Here is a 19,962-nt window from a genome sequence, read left to right on the forward strand (position 1 = left end):
GCAAGCATCACTAGAATCTCAATCCCACCCTCTTCTGCAACGGCCTTCGCAAAATTAGCATTCAATGACAAAATCGCAATAGCATTAGCTGCCTCGGACTGAAGCCCTTCCCTGTAAGATTTTGCAAGGCCAAGAAGGAGATGTATACCACCATCTCTCATAACTGCTTCAACCCTTTCACAATCAATGCTAGCATTTTCATCATCAATTGCAACAAAATTTGCAAGACCTCTGGCTGCCCGCTCCTGAACATCCTCTTGAGAACTCTGCATTAGACTAAGCAAGAGTGATGCACCTTGTTCAACCCAGAAATTATCAAGACCTCCCTGTTGACGGCTCACAGCAGAATGCAAAAGTATATGTGACAGCATCCATTCAAGCCAAGGTATAATTTCATCAAGACCCTTATCATTATTACTCTTTGAAGTCCTCCAGTCCAAAAACACATTCTTTCCTCTATTTGTATTATCGAAAAATAAAGAACCTAGTCCTTTAAAAATATCCGTTGATAGGGAAATCAACAACTTATTTTTATATTTACTAGCAGAAAAGCTAGTCTCTTCTTCGAGGATAGGACAATTCAAAGCAATCAAAATCTTCAAATTTGGTGATAAGGATAACAAACTTGAAACAGCGGACAGACCAATATCGGTTCTTGAAACATCCAATCCAGTCAGGTTAGGAAGCTTATGCCAAAGATGTGAAACCACACTCCACTTCATACTTGGTGTCCCCGCGACAGAAAGGAAACGAACCGATTGCACATTTCCCAACGCAAGCTCGTCAACACACAGGCAGTCGATGAACCCGATATCAGTCAACTTTGGACAATAGGTAGCCAATGCATTAATAGAATCTGCATTTACATCCCTAATACCTGAGAGCCTGAGTTTATTCAAACTAGGACAGCAGTGAGCTATTGCTTTTATAGCTTCACTAGTAACTCCGTGACAAAAATCTGGTCCAAGCTGAAGACTCTGGAGTAACTCATGCCGGGCAGCAATCACAGCAAGATTTATATCGGTCATCTTCCAGCAACCGTTACCGCTTAATTCGCGCAAGTTCTTAGCTCGAAGATGAAGTAGTGCCTCAGCAGCCTCTGCACCATGAAACCTAAGCTTCTGTAGATGCACACATCTAGAAGCAAGTGAAGATGCAACATTGGCATCGAACTTGTGCGAACGAAGATCCAAAGAAGTCCACAAACACGGGGAGTTACCAAGAACCCTCCATTTCTTACAACTTGCTGATAAACTAGCTCGGTCTCGATAACTCAGACATGACAATAGCTGAATTAGTATATCATCCGGTAAACTCCTCCAATCAACAACACCTTGGGGCATTCTGCCTTCCTTCACCCCTAATGCTGTAATAAGTCATTATTTTAGAAGTTAAATTATTTGTGATAGAACCAACATAGGAATTAACTGAATTGTATTGATAACAATCTGAGAAGAAAAATCCTCTTTAAATTGTAAAGAACATCAATAACTTATAAAAATGGTCATATTTAGAACTAAAAGTTTAGAATAAAATTTCCAATCCAGGAATTAGCCTCATTGAGGCATTTTCACAAACACCTAATGAGTTTACCTATTAAGCAATTAGCAGAAATATTCATGTTTGCACTAACGGGAATAGTGGGTCGGAATTGGAACTACTTACCTCAAGTAATCAAGTTGGGCGACGCGGTGGTGCGGTTGAATAGTTGGGCGACGGTGGCACTGTGGCAGCGTGTTGCTTGGTTTCGAGTGTGATTATGATTACTACGTGTACAGTACAGAGTTACCAATTACTAGTACAGAGTTAACTTAAGAGTTAACAATCACCCTTGAATAGTGTTTATCTCTCTAAACAGATAACAAATGGAAGAACAATAAATAGAGAACCTAAACTCATACTAGAATGGGTTAGATTGGTACTTTACATACTAAAAAGAGATGTTTTTTTTAGTGTTTGTCGGGCGTCTTGCTTTTTTCTAATTTTTTTTTTAACCATCGTTGTTTCTAATTTTAAATAATGAACATTATAAAAATGAGAAATTCTAAAAAGAAATTTTGAAAACAACCATTTGCTATCTGTCTTGTTGACTGCGTCTCGCTATTTAAGTAGCACATCAATCGATGGTCAAATCTTTTATGTTAGTCAAAGGTTTTGAGCACCGCTTAAAGTTATCCGACAACTATTATTTGTGTTGTCCAACTACATTTTCATTTTTTTTTATTATAACTATTTTCTTGCTTCACCTCGATTTGTGTGCTTGTTAAAATTTCGACTAATTAAAACGGTGGTATACTTGACAACTATTTTTTTGTTGTACAAATATCACACCTCTATATCTAATATGTTACGTTGTGACTTGGATCACACGTTATGTGCAAGACCAAAGAAAAATAACCTTTTAATTGTAATTATTGTAGTACAAGTCAGTTATGTAGAGTTTAGTTAGACTCAACTTTCAATTATAAGATGATATCAGAGTTTCCTCCAAGATCTAGACAATGTTAATAATATGAAATAGTACCAACGAAAACATGTCAAATACATTGAAGATAGATGTCTTAACCACATAGGCTCTTTTTGGTAAAAAATAGCGGATAGCTGATAAGCTAGCTGATATTGAATTTGTAGTGTTTGGTAAAATTAACAGTTAAATTAGCTTATAAATATGAAATGACATGAAAAAAATATATGTTTAATTAATATTTTATTTTTTTCAAGTAAGATGATAGAGGTAGGTAATATTGGAAGAAAAAATATAAGTTATAAGCTCATAAGCTATAAAGATGCAATTTTTGTTAGTGGAAACTTATGAATTAACATAAAACTTTATTTATTTGCATAAGTTATTTTCACAAGCTTAAAAATAAGTCAAATCCAAACAGACATTATATCTCAATAAAATTAATAATTATGAGAACTAATGAATCAAAGTGACATAAAAAAAAGATTGAATAAAAGAAATAAATAAATAAATAAATAAATAAAATGGGTCAGGTTGGTCCACTAGCCCACATGACCCATATGCAGTCGAGTTGGACTCGTTAATGTGTAGCCCAATAATAATTAGGCTGGACCAATCTAACCCATATATATAGGAAAATTTCTCATCCCACCCACTCACTTTCTCACCTACCCCTGTTTTTCCTTTTTTGCCCATGGTCAAAAAATTCGGAACTTGTTTTCCGAATTTTTTTTGCCTTTAAAAACAACTTCAGAACGTGTTTTCCGAATTTTTTTCAAATTTGAACTAAAAAAATTCGGAAAACGCCTTCCGAATTTTTTTACCAAGGGCAAAAATGGAAAAACAGTGGGTAGTGAGAAAATGAGTGGGTGGGATGAAAAATTTTCTATATATATATGGTCCACAGGACGAGGATGGATCGGAACGGCCCATTTGACACCTTATGGCCCCCTAGGCATGGCCCCCTTGCAAATGAGAAAGACTCCCTTATACTGACTTTGGCGAAAATTTCTCAACGCACCTCAACATTTCTACCCCACTCCCTAGCGCACCTAAAAAAATTCGGAAAATACGTTCCGAACTATTTTTTAGTGTAAAATTTACACTATAAAAAATTCGGAAAACGTTTTCCGAATTTTTTGGGGAGTGGGGGAGAAAGTGGGTGGGTGCGTTGAGAAATTTTCGACTTTGGCTCTTATCATGATTTTGGCTCAGGGACACAAACCGAAAACTTTTAGCAGTGAACTGAAGGCAGCAAATATATAACTTAAGTTTGCATTTGTGTTAAGAATTTTGCAATTTCGAATGCTACGTTAAAAATTATGGTCGCCACAATGTGTATTAATTATAACATGACACAAATTTTATTAAAATTATTTGTACTATAATATATATAATATTTATGTATATTAGTTTCAATTAGAGTAAATATGAAATTTGTACTAAAAAGTATGATTTTTATCCATTTCAATTGAAGGGAAAAAAAACAATTATTTATCTATTAGTATTTTGTTGTGGTCGTAATGGTGTCTCTTTGCGGCTGTAACAGTATCGGCTGCTTACTATTTTGTCGCGACCATTTTGTGGATTCTTTTTTAAAGATGACACACATTCTACCCCTTGATAATTTTGGGATATTTGTCTAACTAACCACAATTAACTTGTAACCAACTTTCTCGGTCTTGCTTCCGTATTTGTATCCCTTGTTCCCTCCTTAGGCATATCTTATGCCTTGGTTTAGAGGTTTAATAAAATGTTTGCTGTTTCAAAAAAAAAAAAAAACTCCAAATTATCAAAAAGGATAAATTAGAAAAAACCATTTTTAAAACCTTGATGTAAGGTCATCCCTAATTATGCTATCTTGATATTTGGTTTACCATAAATTTGATTATATGTCATTTTCTACCGACAACTTGTTATATTTTTATGTGTGAACAATATATAAACCGTTGAAATAAAACTTCAGAATTCTTAATTTTTTGTATAAGTTTTTGCCTAATTTCCATTCCTTCTTTTTCATTAAATGTATGCATCCAACAGTGATGTTTATCGAATATATTACTTTGTGACTTGTATCCCACGTCACATCCTAACCTTCTTTTGTTTTTTTTCCTTGTTTGTTTGTTTGTTTGTTTCAGCAATAGTTTTATAATCTTCTGCCTATCTCATTTTCCTTTAATTTTAAAATGGAAATGTAAATCCAAAGAAAAACAATGTGAAAAGACCAAAGAAAAATAACCTCTTAATTGCAATTCTTGCACTAGATGAACACTAGAAATTGGAATTATTGTTATTGAAAGGGAATAAGTGGCCAAGATCCAAACAAAAATACAATACCAGAAATTTCAAATTTCCTCTCAGAAAGAGAGATGTATGCACACAGCTCTCATGTTCGTTTTTACCTTACTATGTTTTTGTTAAGAGTTTCACGAATGTGAGATGGTCACGAGTTTATAAATCAAGACACTTTTCACCTTACAAGTTGGTTTTGTATGATTGAGTTAGACTAATGTTAATAATATGAAATGGAACCAACCAAAAGATGTTAAATACATTGAGGATAGATGCTTCAACTACATAGCTAATTGCAGATAAAGCGTAGCTAAGAATTTCAGCTTGGCCTCATACAATATATTGCATATCACACTATACAAACATAAGTTCAATGCAAGGAAAAGCTCTTTGGGCATAGGATCCTTCATCTTTTTAAGATATGCCTAAGAGGCTAAGAACATTAAAGGCACAAACTAATATATAGTTGATACAGAAACACAAATTTCTGTTAGAATTATAACTAGTAGACAGTTAATACAGTAATTGATGATTGATTAATTCATGTTGACAAACTAACTCTACAACTGTGGATGTTGTTGTTATTAAAAAATCAGAAACCAACATTTCACTCTGACCAAAATTACTCAGCTTTTTCCACTCTGCATCATTTCTTCACTCAAAATTGCAAATTACAGACCTATAATTAAAGACCACGGCTGATTAGTGAGGCTGCTTAATCCTATGATCTAAGGTACTATGATGAACCTAAACATAATTTCACTGTCTCAGCTAGGACATACATTCCTAGTCTACCACCATAATCTGCATTAGTTTACCAAAATAAAACTAACTTTAATATTACATCATCATCATCATCATCATCATCATATCTTTATTTTACACAAGAAACAAGATATAAGATAATAAGAATGAACACCATATGTATGCAATGCATTATTATTAAAAAAAGATGCATAATGGATCATTGGATGAAGCAAAATCTCACCATGTGACAAATCCACCAATAATCTTCCCCTGCTCTAATATGACATTGCCAAGCAGAGAATCAAGGATAAGGTCTACACAAAGTTGTAGAGACATTTTATTTTCATTAACAACTAAACCAACATTTTATTGTTATTTACATACTGCAATGATATGGGCACACTTAGCACCTAATCTAGATTCTAGGAGAAATATGAACCTGCAATGGATTTTTCATGACAGTGGTGAATTCTTGTTTTTCGGACAAATCGACGTGTCCCCCCTCCGGAAGCTTCCAATCAAAATTCCAAACCAAATTAGCCACAAAATATTCCAAATGAAGCAAAGCTAAATTATATCCAGGACAAATTCTCCTCCCAGCACCAAATGGCATCATCTTTATCTCTTTACTCCCTGTAATATCAAATGTTTCCTCCTTCAAAAACCTCTCTGGCTTAAACTCCATTGGATCCTCCCAAACACGAGGATCCCACCCCATCTCAGCCACCATAAAATTCACTGTCCCATTTTTAGGCACCAAATAACCGTCCAAAACAACATCCTCAGTTACCGCGTGTGGCAACACAAAATGCCCCGGTGGATGACGCCTCAACCCTTCCAAAATCACACACTTAAGATACGGAAACTTATGCAAGTCTTCCTCTTTCACTTCCTTCTTTTCTCCACTATCATCTCCGCCCATCACATCCCTAATCTCATCCACAATCTTCCTCTGCACGTCCGGGTGTTTCACCAAATTCGCCATAATCCACTGCAAAGCAGTGGAAGTAGTATCTGTCCCACCTGTCAAAAACTCGGAACAAAGAGTAACCATTTCATCTTCACTCAGCTTACGTTTCTCCTCAGGCAACTCCAACTCCAAAAGAGTATCCACATATGAAACAACACTTTTAACATTGTTCAATCCACTCTCTTTAACTTGCTTCCTTGCTCTTATCAACGGAAGCAAAACATCCTCTTGATCCTTACGCAATTTAAAAAGCTCCTCCCATCGTTTCCGCAACAAAATCCTCGTAACTCTAGGCCAGAAATTCAAAATATTGAATCTGCTAATACCCAACAAATGATTCCTTTGTACACGCAAGATGTCACTGAGTATCTCATCTTTAACTCTTTCACCAAACAACATGAAAACTAATAAACAGAATATCGCATAATGAAAGTGAGAAATAACCGTAACAGAATCTGAAGATTCTGATCCCGAAGCAGATTTGAGACGGTTGATGAGAGTTTCCAAGACCCAGTTGCGAATTTCAGAGAAAGATTTGATTTTGGAAGGATGAAGCATCTCTGAAGCGAGGTTACGACGGAGGGTACGCCATGTAGGACCGTATGAAGCAGAACTGATGTTATGTTGGTTGCTGGTATTAATTTTGCCGGTGGGAAGAGCTTTGGGACGATCGGAGAAAACAGAGGAGTTTTGAATGAGAGCATGATGAGCAATGGAATGGTCGGCGATGAAAATTGCAGGTCGAGAACCGATTCTAAGAGTGATGATAGGACCATATTTGGTGTGGAGGGTTTTGAGAAATGGTTCGAGTTGGGAGGAGAATGATTTTCGAAGCCATGATAGGGTTGTGAGTATTGGTATGTGTGGTGGGCCAGGAGGGAGGGTTACGGTGGTTTTTGTGGTGGTTCTGGTGGAGAAGATGGCTCTGATGAGGAAGATGATGCAGAAAGAGACAATTGCTATGAACCATGATGATGATGATTCCATTATTACTACGTAACTCAAAGAGAGTGTTTGTGAAACTTTACTCTGTTACGAGGATAGTGTGTGTGTGTGTGTCACATATAAAACAGTGTGTGTGATGAAAAATAGGATACGGATGTGGGGTGCAAGGTTGACATGACATGTTCAATTTGAGATAGATGGATTAGAGAACAAGATACTCAACAATAATTGTTTTGATATGCATTAGAGGACAAGATATTCAACAAAAATTGAACTTTTCCGTCTTGTAAAAAAAAATTGAACTTATCCCATTTCACTAAATTATAGGACGATATTTTGTTTTTTTGGTCTAAAATACTAAAACTTTTTTAATATTAAAACTTTTCCTAAGATATTCAAGAGAAATTATCACACTGATGAATAAAATGAATCAACCATCTCCGGTGAGCTTAGCTCAGTTTGTAGGACATTACGTTATATATGCAGGGCATCGGGGTTGGAACATCGGTCATCCCACTTATCCACCTTAGGGTGAAATTTCTAGCCACTAAGCTACTTGACAAAAAATAAATAATCAACCATAACTCAATTCTCCGGTGCATCCGTATATTGATCAGAAAAATCAATAAACATGAATATTACTGCATATTGTATTTTTGGGTCAAAATTTTGTGAGTGAGGAAGGAGTGTCACCGCGGTCGGCATGAGTGACACAGTCACAGTGAAGCAGCATGCGCGGTACTGTGGCGCGGTAATGCAGGAGGAGGGCTGCCACTTGGAGATGATGCATAGTTGAGAATGAGAGGAATATGACGCGATTGAGAACTGCAACAAACATAACAGGTATGGCTGAAAGAGAAGAGGGCGGAGGACGAGGTTTGATTACAGATAGACGGAGGAGCTGCTAATGTAGCACAGGGCACATCATACTTTTAGATCAAAATAGAGATCCACAATCAGCAACCATCTCATTTGCGCGGTTTCAACGAAGTTGTTGTCGGTACCAAGTAGCAATTTCTTATTAGTATTTTATTGTGATTTTTCATTCAAAGTCATTGTCACGAATTCTTAAAAAGGACAACATTTTTTTTACTAATGTAGTAATTTACTTCTATGAGTGATTTGAAAAAATGACAAAGACAATTCAACAACCTTACATGTCATAAAAATATGGAAGATTGAAAATGTTCATTTAGATTTTAACTATTCAAGCTGATACTTACACACACACACACCAGTACTTTAATCAGTATTACAAATTTCTACCATCAAACATAAAACTCCTCCACAACAGAAAATATCACACAGTATCATCACACACCATTATACATCAATTTTATTTTTCTCCACCTTCATAAAAAAATATTATACAACATCCTTCACATGATCAACTTTGTAGAATTCCATATGTAATGGATTTTTTTTTACCTTCCATTAAGATTACTAAACTGTGCAAACATTGCAGTTCCAGAATGGTCATCAATAGCTTGAACTTCAGCAGGATTATTATTAGTATTATTAGTGTTAATATTAACTTCTTGATGAGCAACTGGGCGGTGTCATCAGTAGTAGTGGGAAACTAATCATGAAGAGAAACTAATCCTCTTTTGCCAATCTTGAGGCCTCTTATGCCACTTGATCACCATAGCACCAAGACCAACAAATGCTCCAAACATCATAGCGAAACCGACCGCTGCAACCGTTCCTCGGTTTGAACCGCCGACTCTCCTTCCATCAAACACCAAACTCACCATCCAAACTATTCACTGTGTTGCTTATCTTCAAAACTTCAATACCATTCAAAATTGCATCAGCATTTCTACCATCAGCATTTGCAGGACCAACTTGAACAGTTAGTCCTTGAGTCATCAATGTTGCATTGACAACAAAATCTTGGTAATATGGTGTTGCCAATGCACCAGTTATAGCTGATAAAATCCAAATTAGGAATTGCAATTTTGCTATTAACATAAACATTGAAGTAAATTTGATTAAGTCCTTTACTCACAATGTCACAAAAATGCAACCTAACAAGGTAACCAAAAGAAGTGTCAACATCAAATTTCCATGATACATTGAAATTTGGAAGATTAACACCAGCATCACCCATTTTAGTGGCAGAGGAATAAACAGTTTGTGGGCAAATTCTCTATTTAAATTGTATTTTGAGTTTGAGCCAAAAATCCAATTATAATGAGTTACATGATTTGGTTGGACAACTTATTTTTTTTGTTTAAAAAGAAACTATTTCAATAAAGGTGATAAAATAGAAAATCAAGATTGTAATTAAGCACAAACAAAAATATGGACTACTGAGTTATCAAAGTAAAAAAAAGATTGATTTAGCAGTGAATTCAAGCACAAACAAAAAATATGGATTATCTAATTTATTATGGGTACACGTAGCACATAATGAGAAATATGAACCTGCAATGGATTTTTCATGATCATGGTTAAGTCTTGTTTTTCCGACAAATCGACGTGTCCACCCGCTGGAACCTTCCAATCAAAATTCCAAACCAAATTAGCCACAAAATATTCTAAATGAAGCAAAGGTAAATTATATCCCGGACAAATTCTCCTCCCAGCTCCAAACGGCATCATCATTATCTCTTTATTCCCTGTGATATCAAATGTTTTATCCTTCAAAAATCTTTCTGGCTTACACTCCATTGGATCCTTCCAAACATGAGGATCCCACCCCATCTCAGCCACCATAAAATTCACTGTCCCATTTTTAGGCACCAAATAACCATTCAAAACAACATTCTCAGTCACCGCATGTGGCAATACAAAATGACCCGGTGGATGATGCCTCAACCCTTCCAAAAAAACACACTTAACTATAGATTAGGGTATTCTTAGTTAATTAATAAATTTTCATAATAATAGCGCATGCAATGTTAATAATATGAAATGGAACCAACCAAAACATGTCAAAATACATTGAAGATAGATCCCTCAACCACATAGCCAACAACTGCAGATAAAGCCTAACTAAGAATTTCAGCTTGGCCTCATACAATATTGCATATCACACTATACAAACATAAGTTCAATGCAAGGAAAAGCTCTTTGGGCATAGGATCCTTTATTTTTTAAGATATGCCTAAGAACATTACAGCCACAAACTAATAGATAGTTGATATAGAAACACAAATTTCTATTAGAATTATAATATAACTAGTGGACAGTTAATACAGTAATTGATTATGATAAATTCAATCTCACCAAAATTATTCAGCTTTGTCCACTCTATGCATCATTTCTTCACTCAAAAGTATAAATTATATAAGAATGAACAACCATATGTATGCATTTTTTTTTTCACAAAACCATATGTATGCATTATTCTTAAAAAAAAAAGGTGTATGTATTCATAATGGATCATTGGATTTGGATGAAGCAAAATTTCACCATGTGACAAATCCACAGATAATCTTCCCCAGATCTAATATGACATTGCAAAGCAGAGAATCAAGGATATGGTTTACACTTTTAAAAACAAGCAACATATTATTGTTATTTACATACTCCATTGATATGGGTACACATACCACATAATCTAGATCCTAGGACAAATATGAACCTGCAATGGATTTTTCATGACCATAGTGAATTCTTGTTTTTCCGACAAATCCACATGCCCACCATCTGGAACCTTCCAGTCAAAATTCCAAACCAAATTAGCCACAAAATATTCCAAATGAAGCAAAGCTAAATTATATCCGGGACAAATTCTCCTCCCAGCTCCAAACGGCATCATCTTTATCTCTTTAGTGCCCGTAATATCAAACGTTTCATCATTCAAAAACCTCTCTGGCTTAAACTCCATTGGATCCTCCCCCCAAACATGAGGATCCCACCCCATCTGAGCCACCATGAAATTCACTGTCCCATTTTTAGGCGCCAAATAACCATTCAAAACAACATCCTCGGTCACCGCGTGTGGCAACACAAAATGCCCCGGTGGATGACGCCTCAACCCTTCCAAAATCACACATTTCAGATACGGAAACTTATGCAAGTCCTCCTCTTTCACTTCCTTCTTCTCTCCATTACTATCCTCGCCCATCACATCCCTAATCTCCTCCACAATCCTCCTCTGCACGTCCGGGTACTTCACCAAATTCACCATAATCCACTGCAAAGCAGTGGAAGTAGTATCCGCCCCTGCATTCAAAAACTCGGAACAAAGAGTAACCATTTCGTCTTCACTCAGCTTACGTTTCTCCTCAGGCAACTCCAACTCCAAAAGAGTATCCACATACGAAACAACACTTTTAACATTGTTCAATCCACTCTCCTGAACTTGCTTCCTCGCTCTTATCAACGGAAGCAGAACATCTTCTTGATCCTTACGCAATTTTAAAAACTCCTCCCATCGTTTCCGCAAGAAAATCCTGGTAACTCTAGGCCAGAAATTCAAAATATTGAATCTGCTAATACTCAACAAACGATTCCGTTGTACACGCAAGATGTCACTGAGTATCTCATCTTTAACTCTTTCACCAAAACACATGAAAACCAGTAGTAAACAGAACATTGCATAATGAAAGTGAAAAACAACCGTAACAGAATGTTCAGATTCCGAAGCGGGTTTGAGACGGTTGATGAGAGTTTCCAAGACCCAGTTGCGAATTTCAGAGAAAGATTTGATTTTGGAAGGATGAAGCATCTCTGAAGCGAGGTTACGACGGAGGGTACGCCATGTAGGACCGTATGAAGCAAAACTGATGTTATGTTGGTTGCTGGTGGTTATTTTGACGGTGGGGAGTGCTTTGGGGCGGTCGGAGAAAACATACTAGTTTTTACGAACCGAAGTTTTTAAACATAAAATTCGGTTTATATAAACCGAAATAACATAAATTTACTCCCAAAAGAAAGATTTATGTTAAAATTCGTGTAGAGCTATATCTCTCTGAATATAAGTTGTATGCTAATGATTTTCAATCTAGTATAAAGAAGACAAAATTTAATACAAGATTGACACCGGAATTATTAAATTTTATTAAGTATAGGATGAGAAAATCTCTCTACAAGTTTGAGAAAAATTTCTGCTTTGTTTTTATATTAGTACCCATTATTTGGTCAAACTAAAATAATGAGATAGTTAACCCTCAAAACAAAAATTATATTTGTATTATGAGTTATATACTATTTGTCTCTATCAACCCCTTAAATGAATCTCAAAATGGGATTAGTCGACACAAATGACCAATTGACCGCAAATTCAAATGGCAGAAAAATAAATATAAGGGGGGTGTATTTGATCAGGATTTCATAAGACAATTTTAGCAAAAAAAATCTTGAAGATTTTAAAAGACTTTGTGAGATTGTATTGATTTTATGAGATTTTAGAAGACTTTTTTGAAAGACTTTTTACAATCATGATTCTTAACACAAGAATTGATATGACTTTATAACACAGATTTTTGAGATTTCAAAATACTTTATAGACTTTTAAAATTTAATGACTCAATAAATTCGGTACAAATATCTTCTAAAATAATAATGAATGAATCAATGAAAATGAATCATTCCTTAAAAACATCAACAATCATCAATATCAAATAAATGAATATTTTAATAAAAAATATTAAAAAAAAAAAGACAAATAAACGTTGTAAAGAAAACAGTGGTCTTTTTATGATTCTTACCACTTTTTTATAACGTTGCAGAATCATAAAAAAGTCTATAAAAACAACTATGAATTATAAAAGAAAGAGGCTTGGTTGCAGAATAATTTTTTGTTGCAAAATTATGTTACGGAATTTTTTAAAGTGGCATATATAATGATTGAAATGATGAAACATATATGGTTTGCTTGTTTATTTGGGCATATGAATGTATACGATGAACAATTGCAAATTGGAATTGTATATGATAATCATTCAAGAAGATGATTGAAAAGTATAGGATGTAGTAAAAGAAAGAACGTGAACTCCACTTTTTGCAAGAAGAAAAAAGTCTCTTTGGAAGAAAAGAAAAGTTTTGAGGGTTTGAGTGGGATTGTTAGATGACAAAAGTATTTATATTTTCAACTAAAAAGTCCATTGAAATCCATCTCAAAAAAAGTCCATCAAAATCTATAGACTTTTGAATACCGATAGACATTTTAAAAGTGATAAGAAATCTCAATTGAATACCAACAGATTTTATTGCCCCGAAAAAAAATCATGATTGTCTTAATTGAATACAGTACCACAAAATTTATTTAACTTTTGTAAAATTTTTGATTGAATACCACAAGACTTTTTTATTATAAAAAAGTCTTTTAAAATTCATTGAAATCTCAATCCAATACACCCTCCTAAAAAATAAAGAGTATATATTTTGGCACGTGTGGCTGGTAACCTGAGCGATTTAGTCTGACTGACACGCTTCACAACCCATTTCCTCCTCTTGTCTCGTCTCTTCTCCCTCACACACACGCTTCCGTTCCGTTCTCTCACACTCTTTTCAGGTAACCCCTAATCCATCGCCACTTTTTCAATCTCTCATTTTCTCCTTCATTTATTATTTCAAAGATTCACTTTTTTTTTTCTTCTCGAGACAAAATCAACCGCATATAACTGAAATATCAATTTTACGCTTGATCCTATTTTACGATTCTTCATTTCTTTTTAGTTTATCATTTTCAATTCATAGTTCCTAGTTTGAAATTTTGAATTGTAATTTTTCCCTAATAAGGGATGATTCTGATCGGAAAAAAAGAATTCGTTCTGTTGAAGAATTCGTTCAACTGTTGTTTTCTATTTGATGTATCTGGGCTAATGTTGATATTGATCTCTGTAGCACCGACACATGCGATTACATTTAATTAATTTTCTCAAATTATTATCGGTGTCTGTGTCGGTGCGTCATAGATTTTGATTCTTAATAAATATACATAGGTATTAATCTTGCCTAGTTAGTTTTAGATTGAGCATTTTGTTTGTTGTGAAATGCAGCTTTGAAAAGTTAGTTATTTTAATCATTATGACCAATATTTACCATTTTGACTTTGACTTGTGGGAAGGATCTATTGCATTATGTGTATTTAGTACTCCCTCCGTACCACAATATAAGTCACTTTGACACTTTTAGGCATATTAAGAAATGTAATTAATGTTGTATGGAAAAATTTAGTTTCAGTTATCATGAATATTGTAATGTATAGTTATAGTTATATACATTTAATGTTGTATCAGGAAGGTTGATGCTTTTCATAAAGATAGGTTTTTTTTTAAGTATTTAGGTTGTATAGTAATTTTGCAGTCATTGTAGGGAACCTGCTGGTAGATATCTGCATTGCTTTGTTTTCATTAGATGTCTAACAATAAACCTATGGTTGTATACTTTGTATTATTAGATACCTGCTACCAATAAATGGATATTCCAAAGTGGAGGAGTGGGGACTATTATTTCGATCAATAGTTAATTGAAGATCTGTGATGATTGCTTGAGATTTCAGATTTTGTTGGTTAACTTTAATAACAATTCTAATTCTTTTTATGTTTATATATTTTTCACTTATATATGAATTATGATGCAAGTATTTTAGAGATGTGAATGTTACCCTGGATGAGTGGTTATATAAGACTAGACAAGATTAGGAATACAATCATTAGAAAGAAAGTTAGAGCGGCTCTCGTTGTGAAAAAGATGGCAAAGTCTCATCTTAGGTGGTTTGGTCATGTGGGGAGAAGATTCAAAGAAACACAGACAAGGAGAATTGATTCAATGAGAGATAGTAATATATTCAGATAGACGGTGGGGGATCAGAGAAAAACTATAGGTCAAACAATTGAGATTAAGTGGTGAATGATCTATTTGTGGACTTTATATATGAAACCATATTATGTTGATTAATCTACGTAGTCGATACCATCTAGTCAGTGGAAAGAGGTAAATCTATCAGCCAAACCATTAAGGGAGGATTAAGAGGTAAACGGTCTATTTCTGGGTTTGATATGTTCCATGGTATTATGGAGTTGATTGATCCATGTAGCCAATCCCATCTAGTTTGAAAAAGATTTTGTTGTCTTTATATAGATAAATTATCGTCTACAAATACATCTTATAGTATAGTTTGGGTTTCTGGGTAATTTTGTTATAATCGATAATCCATATAAACATCAAATAGTAACCACTCACTAGTTTGCGAAATAGGGAATTGAAGAATCTATCTTCAGTAAGGAAATAGATAAACTAGTTGGTGCAAATTAGAGTCTATTTTGGTCAGACTCATATATGGAGCTGATGTAGCTTTAAAGTTAAATATAAAACACTATTAGGTCGTGATTTAAAATTCAATTTAAAGCACTATTAGGTAGTAGAAATGTATTTTAAGCTCTCTGAAAGGTGGAGAAACCAAATGATAAGGAAACTTTTCATCATTTTTTATTGCATGACTGTAGTTCTTAATGAAGTTTTGTAACTATTGGCTATTGGTGGTAATGGCGGACTATAAGCAGTTGCTATAGCTTTTACTTGTATGCTGCCTTTTGTGCTACCCACATGTATAGTTTTTTATACAAGAAGAGTTTCTTGCATCTTTCTGAACAGCAGTAAGTAGTTGTTTCTAACCTTTTCATTTTTTTAGGAGCTTGTGATTTGAACATAAAGATGGAGATTAGTAGCATCAAAGATGCATTTGACCGTGTGGCTAAGAAGCAAAAGTTATGTTCTTCCAAGTCTGAAGAAACTGTTGACCAGGTAGGGCGTGAAATTGAGCAGGCGTTGGCAACACTTAAGTCCCCTCATGATCCCTCAACTCCAACTGACCAGAAATCTGTTCTTACAGAACTTAAGTCAAAGCTCAATGCTATTGGGTCACTTCAACAGTTAGAAGGACCGAATAAGGAATTGAACTCAAGTCTTGCAAAGTATCAAAAACTTCTTGAAAAATTGTTAAACCCTGACATCTCAAAGGCATACAGAAATGTGGAATTTGATGCTCATATTATCAATCAGATCATTGCAAGCCACTTTTACCGTCAAGGTTTATTTGATCTTGGAGACAGCATCATAAATGAGGCCGGAGAGCCTAATGCAACTGCACTTAGATCTCAATTCTTGGAAATGCACCAGGTTATTGAAGCCATGAGGAATAGAAACCTTCAGCCTGCTCTCACATGGGTCACTGCTAATCGTGAAAAACTTGTCCAGATTGGTTCCAATCTTGAACTTAAGGTTCACACACTGCAGTATGTAGAGATTGTGCAAAATGGAACACGAGCTGATGCCCTAAAGTATTCCCAAATTTATCTTCGTCGTTTTGCTGATCTCTACAAGGATGACTTCCAAAAGCTTATGGGTTGCCTCTTGTATGTAAGAAGGCTGGAGAAATCCCCTTATGCTGAGTTGCTGTCCCCATCTCATTGGGAGGTGACAACTGAAGAGCTGGCACGACAGTTCTGTTCTCTTATGGGACAGTCCTATGAGAACCCACTGAATGTGGTATTTACAGCTGGAGTTGAAGGGTTGCCCACACTGTTAAAGTTGGCAAATGTAATGGCGGCAAAGAAGCAGGAATGGCAGGAAATGAAACAGTTGCCAGTGCCTGTAGAATTGGGAAAGGAATTTCAGTTTCATTCAATTTTTGTTTGCCCTGTGAGTAGGGATCAAGGTAGCGAAGAGAATCCTCCAATGCTGCTGCCATGTTTACATGTTCTTTGCAAGCAATCAATTATGAAGTTATCAAAAAATAGCACAAGAACATTCAAGTGTCCATACTGTCCGGCGGAAGCTACAGTTGCACACTGCAGACAAGTGTATTTCTGATGAAGTTTGTGCATTTATTATCTCACATATTTTATTGGTGGAGTCAGCATTCATAGCTTTCTGGTTGTATATAGATATTCTAAAATGATCTTTTGCATTTGACAAGACCAATGACTAAGTGAATAAAAATTAAAAGAACGTGTTGATAACTTGGAGCTCTGATAATGATTTCATCTCGATGACTAAAGTGGATTCTCCAATTTTACCTACAATTCTTGCTTTACCAAGTCTGAATCACTTTTAAATATGCTTCATGATCTCACTGCTTAAAATTTGTATTCACTGGCGCGTTCCTATGTACAACTATGGTTGCACTAAATATGCAGCTGTTGTTTATATTCACCAATGTCGATAGATGTATGCTTCGATAGCCAGTGCTGGGAGTGTGTCCCAGCATGGAATACTTAAAAAAATTGTTTAATCTGATTTTTTTTGTTATCACATTTTGATTGAAATATCTATTATCTTCTGTTTTGAACCAAACATTGGTTGATTAAGATCAGTTGCAGATCAGCAAAAACTTATTTGCTCAAAATAGAGTCTTGATTAACAATGTCCTTATCATTTTATTGGTTAATATCCTCAATACTGAAAACAACCCACATATTGATTAGTGCTACATGCATAATTTTATGCATAAATTGTTTTGGTAGTACTCCAACTTTTTCTTTTTTTCTATACAAAACTTTTTTTTTTCCTATACTCCAACTTATATTCACATGTTACTTCATAGCTTACATAGAATCTAGGAATTTCACTCTTCAAGGTGAATAAGGAGAGTGTTTGGGATTCAAACCCCGACCTCTCCACATATCATGTGATGTCATTGTTAACTGAACTAAGTTCACGGGAACGTTATAACCTATTATTTATGTAACCCCAAACACTCCACATATAATGTGATGTCATTGTTAACTGAACTAAGTTCACGGGAACGTTATAACATATAAAAAAGATAGTTGGTGTTTTTGAATATGAACATGAAATAAACTGAGATCAAATATGCTAGCAAAAAAGAAAAATAAAAAAATGAACTAAAACAAAAATTAAAAAGCAGATTATAATTTATTTTTCTGCCAATTTTTCCAAACAAGAATATAGAAATAAAAATAGCTTCTTTCTATGGAAAACCAATTATACTATCAAATGGAAACAAAGTAGACGAAAGAGGAGGAGGAGATTTTGGAGGAAGATTCTCTTGCACCAAATATTCTTCCACCAACTCTTTGGTAGATTTTGCAGACAAAGGATGAAAAAATTCACCCAATTCCTTAACAAACCCATTAACCAAAACCCATTTCTCATCTTCACCCATTTTATTCCATTTGAGTTTAGCTTCTTCTTCATTGAGTTGAAGATACCCACAAAATTCTTTGAAAAGAATCTTTCTACTCTTTGTCATAGCTTCTTCTGCTTGTTTCACACGTACGTTGATTATAGATGCTTTCTCTGCAAACTCTGATGCTAGTGATGCATCACTGATGATGTTTTTGTTGATGCATGAGATTTGAGTTTTGGGTTTGTTGTGGGTGGAGAATGTGGTGGGTGAGATTGTGAAGAACATGGGAATGTGTTGAATTCTCAGAGCCATTGAAAATTAAATTAAATTTAATCGATTGAGAATTTTGGTTTTTTGTTTTTGGGTTGGAGCGATGGAATTGAAGCTTATGGAAAAAAGAGAGTGGTGGTGATTATTTAAAAATGGATTACAATTGCAATTGGTTGCGGTAGGCAATACTGTGTGTTCATGCAGTTGATGAGATGGATACCATTCATGTCATATCAAACGGTTTATATTTAGAGATTTACTTTTGCCACACTATGGGGTACGCCCTACGAAATTATCAAAATACCTCATCCACTATTTAAGTAGCGGATTATAAGTTTAAAATCTTGAAAGTTTCATGGTAAAAGGGTGTTTTTTTCCCCCAAAAATCCGCTACTTAAGTAACGGACGTTATAAAAATATGTTAGAAGTGTTTTTTTTTTTCTTCTCAAATTTCACATTTTTATAACGTCCGCTACTTAAGTAGAAAACTAATTCCGTTAATTAAGTAGAGAACCGATAAAAATCTTGATTTTTCATGTAGGGTGTTTCGCTCAAAATTTCTCATTTTACAATGTCCGCTACTTAAGTATAGATCTAATTCCGCTACTTAAGTAGCGCAAGGATAAAAAGAGAAATTTGTAAGATGCGTGAGTGGTCAGTAGGGTGACAAAAATAATTCTCTTGCATTTATTGTGAATTAGGAATGGATGCTGATGTTTGAAGTGTGTTTTTTAATCCATTTTTAACATAAAAAAAATTCCATTAATGTTCAACATTGTGATGGACAAGCTATATGTATTAAATGAAAATAAAAAAAAAGCATACAAGATAAATATAATATATATCGTATATGTTTGGAAAATGTTAAACAGTACCCGACACCGGTAAGCATTAATATGGAAATTTTGTCTGAAAATGATTACATGACAGTACCTTTTTTTAACTCATCAACATGATACGGTTCATATGAGAGTATTGAGTTTTCATTTCATCACAGGTTATTATGGACACGAAAAGAGGATATAGCAGTTGTGAGTGACACAGCATTTTTATTTCATACTATAAACGCATTTGGAAGTGATCACCATCCCCCAGTGAAGAAAGAAATATCTAAGCAGTGAGCTTGACATGCCTCATCTTTGCAATACACATCCCCTTTGATAACTAGTTTAGGTGTAAAAAAATAAAATAAACAAGCCTATCGGCGTATTCACAGTATAGACACGC

The 19,962-nt window shown here is 34.7% G+C and overlaps 5 protein-coding genes across 8 annotated transcripts in view; 1 reads left to right on the forward strand and 4 right to left on the reverse strand.

Moving 5' to 3' along the window:
- Nucleotides 1-1,839, reverse strand: part of LOC123904569 (protein ARABIDILLO 1-like) — a 2,402-nt gene extending 563 nt beyond the window's left edge. Inside the window, exons 1-2 of the mRNA XM_045954218.1 lie at nt 1,666-1,839; nt 12-1,366 (exon numbers count right to left, since the gene is read on the reverse strand). Coding sequence (XP_045810174.1) covers nt 12-1,343 — 1,332 coding nt within the window. The 5' untranslated portion in view covers nt 1,344-1,366; nt 1,666-1,839. The remainder of the gene's footprint in view (nt 1-11; nt 1,367-1,665) is intronic.
- Nucleotides 1,840-5,654: 3,815 nt separating this feature from the next.
- Nucleotides 5,655-7,636, reverse strand: LOC123910535 (cytochrome P450 89A2-like). The gene has a single exon (XM_045961678.1). It carries the CDS (start codon nt 7,458-7,460, stop codon nt 5,919-5,921), a length of 1,542 nt encoding a protein of 513 aa, XP_045817634.1. The 5' UTR covers nt 7,461-7,636; the 3' UTR covers nt 5,655-5,918.
- Nucleotides 7,637-9,840: 2,204 nt separating this feature from the next.
- Nucleotides 9,841-12,224, reverse strand: LOC123910536 (cytochrome P450 89A2-like). The gene is made up of 2 exons (XM_045961680.1): nt 10,976-12,224; nt 9,841-10,240 (listed from the first exon to the last, which is right to left on the reverse strand). Exon 1 carries the CDS (start codon nt 12,094-12,096, stop codon nt 10,984-10,986), a length of 1,113 nt encoding a protein of 370 aa, XP_045817636.1. The 5' UTR covers nt 12,097-12,224; the 3' UTR covers nt 9,841-10,240; nt 10,976-10,983.
- Nucleotides 12,225-13,769: 1,545 nt separating this feature from the next.
- LOC123910537 (protein RMD5 homolog) lies at nt 13,770-17,398 on the forward strand. Of its 4 annotated transcripts, none has more exons than XM_045961683.1 (3): nt 13,811-13,884; nt 14,773-14,883; nt 16,006-17,398. In XM_045961683.1, the coding sequence occupies exon 3, from the start codon at nt 16,029-16,031 to the stop codon at nt 17,184-17,186; it is 1,158 nt and encodes a 385-aa protein (XP_045817639.1). In that variant the 5' UTR covers nt 13,811-13,884; nt 14,773-14,883; nt 16,006-16,028; the 3' UTR covers nt 17,187-17,398. The 4 variants fall into 4 exon arrangements, with proteins under 4 accessions (XP_045817637.1, XP_045817639.1, XP_045817638.1 ...); XM_045961682.1 differs by having other exon boundaries at nt 14,773-14,879; XM_045961681.1 differs by lacking the exon at nt 14,773-14,883 and having other exon boundaries at nt 13,770-13,884.
- A 908-nt stretch (nt 17,399-18,306) lies between these two features.
- Nucleotides 18,307-18,777, reverse strand: LOC123904570. Its single transcript, XM_045954219.1, has one exon. It carries the CDS (start codon nt 18,775-18,777, stop codon nt 18,307-18,309), a length of 471 nt encoding a protein of 156 aa, XP_045810175.1.
- Between the last annotated feature and the right edge of the window lie 1,185 nt (nt 18,778-19,962).

This window comes from Trifolium pratense, linkage group LG2 (assembly GCF_020283565.1).
Source record: "Trifolium pratense cultivar HEN17-A07 linkage group LG2, ARS_RC_1.1, whole genome shotgun sequence".
NCBI lineage: Eukaryota > Viridiplantae > Streptophyta > Magnoliopsida > Fabales > Fabaceae > Trifolium > Trifolium pratense.

What these genes read in the sequence shown, in the direction of transcription:
- LOC123910535 (XM_045961678.1), bottom strand. Translation starts at nt 7,460, where the DNA reads ATGGAATCATCATCATCATGGTTCATAGCAATTGTCTCTTTCTGCATC.
- LOC123910536 (XM_045961680.1), bottom strand. Translation starts at nt 12,096, where the DNA reads ATGCTTCATCCTTCCAAAATCAAATCTTTCTCTGAAATTCGCAACTGG.
- LOC123910537 (XM_045961681.1), top strand. Translation starts at nt 16,029, where the DNA reads ATGGAGATTAGTAGCATCAAAGATGCATTTGACCGTGTGGCTAAGAAG.
- LOC123904570 (XM_045954219.1), bottom strand. Translation starts at nt 18,777, where the DNA reads ATGGCTCTGAGAATTCAACACATTCCCATGTTCTTCACAATCTCACCC.